This window comes from Theropithecus gelada, unplaced genomic scaffold (assembly GCF_003255815.1).
Source record: "Theropithecus gelada isolate Dixy unplaced genomic scaffold, Tgel_1.0 HiC_scaffold_613, whole genome shotgun sequence".
Classification (NCBI taxonomy): domain Eukaryota; kingdom Metazoa; phylum Chordata; class Mammalia; order Primates; family Cercopithecidae; genus Theropithecus; species Theropithecus gelada.
Window position 1 is genome coordinate 1 of NW_020262781.1, and position 8,849 is coordinate 8,849.

The following is an 8,849-nucleotide window of genomic DNA, read 5'->3' on the forward strand; positions in this document are numbered from 1 at the left end:
TGAATTTCCAATTTCCACTTAAGAGCAGTGGCTGAGTGAATTTCCAAGTGAGTAAAAATAAGCCATAAGCTCAGCACTAAATTTGTACTACTTTATATGACTTGATTGCATGCATGTAGGTAAATTGGCCTCACTTCTGGCTTTCATTTTGGTTTCTACTGTTGTGTTTCCTTTGCCCCAATTTCCTCAATTGTTTATTTTAACCTGTAGTACCTCAGAAGTACGTTTTGGAAAAGGTATTGGACAAACAGATATCTCTAAGTGAAATGATTCCACTGCAGAGGATGCACAGGAAACTTGACAGGATATCAGTAGAAAATATTAAGATGTTTATTTAGATTTGGATTTTTATCTCATTCTCTTACATTTTCTGTTTGTGATTGTATTTTTATAATTCACACCAAATATATATTTTATAGAAATGTACTAATTTTTATATTTTAATTAATTAATTAATTAAGCTGATTAAAGGTGAAGGATTTTTATCAAGCAGAGAAACAAGAAAAAAACGTAAAAGTGAAGGATTTTAAAAGTTTGGAGACCACTCGTATAAAAACCAGACAAATATATAGAAAACGGAAGGTGGGGAAAACTACATGTGTGATAGGTCCCTTGACTTGGAGAGCATTCCACATTTAAAGCAAAAAACATATATACATATATTTGTAATGGGTTCTTTCAAGCAACTATTAAATTTTATAATTATTTTAACCCAGTTTTACCATAACTAAATATAAACAATTAAAATGACTTGACCACTTAATGAAACTTAGTAATAGGTTCAGTTTTTAAAAATTCAGATGGCTTATTATTTTTTATCCTTCTGTATTGTTTGAATTTTTTGCCAAATGTATGTGCTTTGTGTATACATATTTAAGCATAAGATGGTAAAGACATAGCAAAAAAGAAGGGAGAGAATTTTTAAAGATTCCATCATGCAATTAATTTCTATGGGATTTTTAAAAATCACATACAGTGTTTTAGTCATCTAATTTTTGCTTTGCATTGAGCTAATTAGTCAAGTTAAGCACAACTACAACATGAATGGATTCTCTCTCTGCATTAGAACATTCTGAACTCTTTGCTTTTTCAGCCACTTTGGAGAAAGACTAGTTGTGAACCAATGTTACATAATGTGATGGGATATGATGTAATGATGTGATATGATGCTGATTCCATTGCAGGCATGATCACACGGCTCCGCCACCCTGTGTCAACAAAGGCCAACAAGGTCCCAGACTCTGTGTCCCTGGGAAATGGTATGGAAACATTCCTGGACTCTTAAACTCCATTTTCCATCATTTTTGATTGAATAATATATGGTTAATTTACTGACAAAAAAAAAAAAAAAAAAGGAGGAAAGACAGGAAGGAGGCCTCTGCTCAGATTGTATCAGGAAGGAATTTCTTTTAAAAAAAAAAAAAATCTGTCCTCTCAACCTAAATCTGTAAGCTTCTAGCATCACCAAAAACATCATCAATTTGTTTTCTCTTATTAGACCCCATTATTAGCCTCCAGCACCCCACTGTCCTTTCTTTTTCCTGGATTTTGTGCCCACTCAGCAGAGCTAGTATCCAACCTTATGTTTTAGGACGATCACATCCACCCCGATCACAGTTTAATTTTTTTATTTAAAAAAAATCTAACAATGTTTTACCAACCTAAGGACATCGAGTACATTTTGATGCTGAGCCTCTCCAAGATGCCTCTGATTGGCAAATTGTTTTTGCTCTGAGCCTTCTTGTCAAATAACTGTAGCTACTTCAAGAATAGTGTTGTCCTGGTGCCATCGTCAAGTAGCCACAAGACCACATCACTAAGGTTTTTTTTTTTAAATTTATCAACTTAAAATAAAAAGTCTTGTTTATATTGTCACTGTGAAACTCCCATTGGAGAAGAAATCACTTGGGAAGCTGTTAGCCCCAGAGCTTTCTATGCTCATCCTAAAGAATGTCTGTCTTGCCTTGTTAGGAATCTGGGAACTGAAAAGAGAAGAGATTACCTTGTTGAAGGAGCTGGGAAGTGGCCAGTTTGGAGTGGTCCAGCTGGGCAAGTGGAAGGGGCAGTATGATGTTGCTGTTAAGATGATCAAGGAGGGCTCCATGTCAGAAGATGAATTCTTTCAGGAGGCCCAGACTATGACGTAAGTTTTTCCCAAGGAATGGCTCTTTAGCCCTCATCATGGGAGGGCATTAGCACTAATAGGCCTGCTCTTAACTTTGCAAGGCCTAGAGCAAAAGTCCACATACTGTATCATAGACATAAATATTTAGAAGTTATAAATCGGACTAACACACTGTTAAATCAAATCAGTCTTATGCTCCTACTTTGACAAATATACCTTCATAACAACCTGAAAGGCCATATTCAAATTTAGAATTTCCAAGACTCTACAAAGAAACCAGCCTCTGGCCTGTGGTCTTCCAAACTCCACCCCTGCCCCTCTCCCCCCACACCCAACTCTGTCCTGCACTATAAGGGGCCTCAGTAGTTATGTGCAGACAGAATATTCAGTACACACAAGCTCCCTCTCTGTCTCCCACAAACAGTTATCTAGTGGCTAATAATCTTGGCTAGGGGTAGCGTGCTTTACCCTTAAGCGGACAGACCCCTCAAGGAAGAGTCAGCACAGGTCTTGAAAGAGGACTCAGGACTACATGGATGTGTGATTTCAGAGTCCTAGTGCTCTAAGGGTGGCTGAGAAAGGGATATATAGGAATTGAGTAGGCATGCCTCCTTGGCCCTGTGGCCTCCTTGCCCTGTGGGGAGGTGCACGGTGGGATGAAGAACAGAGTGGGGCTACCACCCAGAACTAATGCAGTACTGAAAACTAATACTCTACCAACAATATCCTTTTCCATCTTGCTACCTTCAATACAGTCTAATACTCTTCCTAATGTGTCTCAGCTCCCAGCACAACAGCCTTCAGTTCTTGGCAATACATATGTGTTCTCTTTCCATCTGTGTCTTCTCTCTCTCTCTCTCTCTCTCTCTCTCTCTCTATCCCTCTCTCTCCCTCTCTCTTTCAGTTATATATAATTCTCCCTCTTCTTGTCAACATAGTAAATCAGACTTTGCAGAGTGACCACCATTCAGGTTTGCCGAGGTCTGGGAGGTTTTAGCACTGAAAGTCCTGTGTCCTAGGAAACCTCTCAGCCACAGGCAAACCAGGACAGTTGGTCACTCTACTTTTAGAGAATCGATCAGTATGGTATGAAAAATGATGTTATAGTAGATCTCTGGTCAAAAATAGTTGAAATAAAAAAATTCCTAACCTGCTAGAGATTGAGAGCACTTTTTAAATTTTTACTTAAACAGTTATACTGTACAGTGTTTACAGGCATTTCTCTAAGCACTTTATAAATATCAACTCACTTAATTCCCATAAGAAACCTATGAGGGTTGTGACATTGTTATCTTAGATTTACAGGAAACTGAAGCATAGAACTGTTGAATAACTTGTCCAGAGTCAGCAAGCTAGTAAAAGTGGAAAAGCAGAGATACAAACCCAGGCAGACATTCTCGGGTCCATTTCTTTAGTCATTCTTTTATGAAGACGCAAGGAACCAGGAAAGTCAGAACAATCATTTTTACCATAATTGTACAATTATTTGGAAGCAGAGATGCTATGTGAATATAGGCCTTTCACCCCAGCTGGCTTCATGGGCATATGAGATCTGCACAGTTGCAAGGGCCCCCAGTACCTAGAAGGGCCCTGTGCTTGGTGTAATGCTCTGCTGTTGCCATCTTCAAATAATACTTTGTGATTTTTAAACAAGGATTCCTGCATTTTCATTTTGCATTGGTGCCTGCAGTTATGTAACTGGTTCTGCCTTCAGCGATTGGACTGTCATAAAACTGGGAAGGGGGCCCTTGATATTCTCGTGTTGTAGGACAGATTTCTACCAGATAGGAACTTTCTGCCAGATTTTTCTCATGGTTACAGGCTCATGGTGTAACCCCTGTGTCTTGGTATAACTTTAAAACATATTTTTACCATTACCAAGCTGGTATCCATAAAAAAAACACACAAGAAGTCATTTAAAAACATCACCTAATCATAAAGAAAGATGTCAAACTGTGCCACACTGGGAAAAAGTCTAATCCCAAATGTAGGGGTCAAACTGAAGCCTATCATGTGAGGAGTATCAGTTAATATGGTGCCCTACCTTGAGCTGCCTGGGCAGTGACTGAATTTGTTCAAGGAATATTCCTTTATTGGGTGATGGACCTTTGTGCCATTGCAAGCCTTCCGTTTGAAGGGAGCAGTGTTGAGTACCATGCAAGTCTCCAAAACTGCTAAAAGATGAATACTCCCAAGCTCATCACCTTGAGTGACATGATAAGCATTGTCTGTATAGTTAAACTAAGAAGGAAGAAAACAACTTAAAATTTAATAAATTCTTATTAAAATATTTAAGACTTCACATGTTAAATTTAGACTTCTTTACACATTTGAACATTACAGAATAATCCTGTAAATTGGTAAAATTAGATTAATCATATACGAACAAGCTAATGAGCTTGTAAAAACTGAATGTCCCTTCTCAAAAGAAGACATTTATATGGCCAACAAACATATGAAAAAAGTTCATCATCACTTGTCATTAGAGAAATGCAAATCAAAATCACAATGAGATACCATTTCACGCCAGTTAGAATGGCAATCATTAAAAAGTCAGGAAACAACAGATGCTGGAGAGGATGTGGAGAAATAGGAACACTTTTACACTGTTGGTGGGAGTGTAAATTAGTTTAACCATTGTGGAAGACAGTGTGGCGATTCCTCAAGGATCTAGAACCAGAAATATCATTTGACCCAGCAATCCCATTACTGGGTATATATTCAAAGGATTATAAATCATTCTAGTATAAAGACACATGCACATGTATGTGTACTGCAGCACTATTCACAATAGCAAAGACTTGGAACCAACCCAAATGTCCATCAATGTTAGACTGAATAAAGAAAATGTGGCACATATACACCATGGAATACTATGCAGCCCTAAAAAAGAATGAGTTCATGTCCTTTACAGGGACATGGATGAACCTGGAAACCACCATTCTCAGCAAACTAACACAGGAACAGAAAACCAAACACCGCATGTTCTCACTCATAAGTGGGAGCTGAACAATGAGAACAGATGGACACAGGGAGGCGGACATCACACACTGGGGCCTGTCGGGGGGTGGGAGGCTAGGGGAAAGATAGCATTAGGAGAAATACCTAATGAAGATGACGGGCTGATGGGTACAGCAAACCACCATGGCACATGTATACCTATGTAACAAACCTGCATGCTCTGTACATGTATCCCAGAGCTTAAAGTACAATAAAAATAAAATTTTAAAAATCAACTTCTGCGTGGCAAGAAAACAAAATAAAAACCCTATGCAAGCTAAAAGACAAATGACAAACTGGGCAAAATTATTTGTAATTCATATTATAGACAAAAGACTAATCTCCCCAACAAGGCTAATACTTCCAAACTCATTAACAACTATACGAATGCACTGTTTGTTTGTACAATGGATCACTCAGAGTCAGCTCAGAATGTAAGAGTAAAGTACATGCCAATCCAAAAATGTGTCCAAATTCACTGAAATACAATGTAGAACAGAGAATAAAGAGTAATTGGAGTTACTAAGTACTTTCAAAAGCTTTATGCTTAACCGTGAAGACAGTAAAAAGAGTAAAGCAGCGGTTGGGGAGCCTGTTTGGGGAAGTGAAGGTGATATGACAGCACACTGCTAGAGATTCCGTTAGAAATTTAGCTTAACCTGTGCATCTCACAAATGGAAAAAAACATCAAGATAGGTGAGAAAAGACATCATGAGAAAGGGAATTAGGGTAGGAGAATCACACTTTACAAGAAGGTTTGCTTGATTTCTTTTAAGCTCTAGGCTAGTACAAAATTTAAGGTTGATATTACTTAAATTAATAAGAAACACTAAAGAACTCTTCAATGGCAAGATTAAACACTTCCATCTGGAACATCTGATTACTAAATAAATAGCCCATAGCCACATTACGCTCCGTTTTCTTCTACTTAACTTTCTCATTTTAAAAAGGGTGCTGTGGGCCGGGCGCGGTGGCTCAAGCCTGTAATCCCAGCACTTTGGGAGGCCGAGACGGGCGGATCACGAGGTCAGGAGATCAAGACCATCCTGGCTAACACGGTGAAACCCCGTCTCTACTAAAAATACAAAAAACTAGCCGGGCAAGGTGGCGGGCGCCTGTAGTCCCAGCTACTCGGGAGGCTCAGGCAGGAGAATGGCGTAAACCCAGGAGGCGGAGCTTGCAGTGAGCTGAGATCTGGCCACTGCACTCCAGCCCGGGCGACAGAGCGAGACTCCGCCTCAAAATAAATAAATAAATAAATAAAAATAAAAAATAAAAAATAAAAAGGGTGCTGGGAAGAGGTACGGTAAAACCATCTGCCATAATAACATGAAAATTATCTCACTAAAAAAAATCTGAGTGTCCATACCATCATGACCTACCAGAAGTGCTACATCGTATGGTTAGTATTTTATAAATGTGTTAATCAAAAATAATGAAAATAATAATGTAGAATAATTTTTTAAAAATCAAACCTCATCTGACTTCATTTAACCTACATCCTTCATATTCTGATATACTTTTTTAGAATGAAATGTTTAGATATGAAAGTTAATAAAAGGGAAATGATTGTTCTTAGGGTGTGACTTCCTCTAAATAAGTCATGGACGTTCCCAAGATGCCATGAGACTAAACAGCGTTTCTGGTGCAACAGACCATTGCTACCCTGATTCTCTGTAGGAAAGTTGAATACAGCATTCACAAACTGCTAAATTGCTGCTGAAGTCACCAATGTCTGATATGAGGCAGAATTTTTTTTTTTTTTTTTTGCCTCCAAAGATAATTGTGCTTGCAATATAAGATTCTAAACTTTTCCCTCTCTTTCTCTGTTCAAGTGAAAGGGGGGGGAATTAAAACAAATAGAAATCTGAGAGCAACTCTTTTTCAGTACATGTAGAAAATGGAGTGTGGAGCATTGAACTTTGAAAATCTGTTATTTCCAGAAAACTCAGCCATCCCAAGCTGGTTAAATTCTATGGAGTGTGTTCAAAGGAATACCCCATATACATAGTGACTGAATATATAAGCAATGGATGCTTGCTGAATTACCTGAGGAGTCATGGAAAAGGACTTGAACCTTCCCAGCTCTTAGAAATGTGCTACGATGTCTGTGAAGGCATGGCCTTCTTGGAGAGCCACCAATTCATACACCGGGACTTGGTAAGCAAAGCCATTGGAATTTCAAAGAAAGGAAAGCAGTCCATGGCTCCCACTGCTGGAGATGGGGTCACTGGTGGGGAAGGCAAGAAGGGCACCATCACTTTTGCTTTGCTCACTTGTGACTTGTTTAAGCAAATGACATTTTTACAAAAATCAATGTAAAAATATTTGAAGTATGGAAAGAACAGTGAGAATAACATAAGCTGTTAAGGTCTACATAGCTGTGTTGTGGTATGAAGGAGAACAGATGGAAAGGAAAGACTTTGGCCAATTTAGTGTTTCTCAAAACCATTAAACCCAAGTTGACCTTTATTTCAGAAAGGGCTTAGTGCTAAAGCAGGCATTTGATACAATAACTGAAAATGAAAAAAAACAAAACAAAACAAGGAAACAGAATTTGTGTGTCTTTGGATCAGAATGGGAGTGGGGAGTGCTGTGTTTGGTATTCACTGGGATTTATCTTTAGAGATGTTCTTGCACTCAACAGTAGACCTACATTCACACCAGGCCCGTATGTTCCCTAAGTCACAGGTGCAGCGTTTATGCCTTCAAAGCATCTGTGAATGCATGCACAGTATCTGGTGGTGGAAAGGCAGATTCTAGAAATTTCTCATCTTTCCTTGATAAGCTAAGGTTCTGTGTTTAAAGTGTAATACCTTTTCATGTCGTTTGACAAGGATGGATGCTTGGTTGAAAGTACTCGTGGGAGAATATTTTTATTTTGAAAAATTGAAAATTGCAAAGGAAAGAAAAGACAACTTTAGAGCATTTGGGGGTTGTGCTAGGTAATCTTAGATTTTGCTGAGAATTCTACTGAAGAGGAGGAAAATGTCAGGAGATTCTTGGTCACTTTCACTACTTGGTGATTTTGTTTTTCCTTTAAAGGCTGCTCGTAACTGCTTGGTGGACAGCGATCTCTGTGTGAAAGTATCTGACTTTGGAATGACAAGGTAAGCCAATTCCAAAAGGGCAACCAGTGAAAGGGGGATTTCCATTCACATTTGAACACCATCATAATTGAAGGCCTTGTGGGGATATAGAAGGTGCTCTGAACTGGGGGCTTAGAAACCTAAGTCCCTCCCATACTGCCTCTAACTACCTGTGAAACATGTTTCGCCTCATTCCTTCGCTTATAAGATGGGATTGTTCTTCAGAAATTATCTGAAGTCACTTTTAGTTCCTTCAACAATCTGATACTTTCTATACTTCTAAATAAATTCCAGAAAGATCCTAAATTTAAATACAGTATGTTACAGCCACATTATTGGATGTTTAAAATTTCTTTTAAATTTTTTTATTTTTAATTTTTGTGGGTACATAGTAGGTGTATATATTTATGGGGTACATGTGATGTTTTGATACAGGCATGCAATGTGAAATAATCACACCATGGAGAATGGGGTATCCAGCCCCTCAAGTACTTTGGAGTACTACTCAGCCATTAAAAAAGAATGGATAAATATTTATAATTTTTTAAACTCAATCAAGGATCTGCTAGCTCTTTTTGTTTGTTATTAAAAAAAAAAAAACCTGATGTTCAAATGGGTAGAGCATTCACACTAGG

The 8,849-nt window shown here is 38.3% G+C and overlaps 1 protein-coding gene across 1 annotated transcript; it reads left to right on the forward strand.

The window, feature by feature from the left end:
- Window positions 1-1,180: 1,180 nt before the first annotated feature.
- Window positions 1,181-8,235, forward strand: LOC112617916 (cytoplasmic tyrosine-protein kinase BMX-like; the record flags this gene model as incomplete). The annotated part of the gene is made up of 4 exons (XM_025374567.1): window positions 1,181-1,259; window positions 1,972-2,143; window positions 7,069-7,285; window positions 8,171-8,235. Coding segments are annotated over exons 1-4 (527 nt in total), but the record flags the coding sequence as incomplete, so codon positions are not given.
- Between the last annotated feature and the right edge of the window lie 614 nt (window positions 8,236-8,849).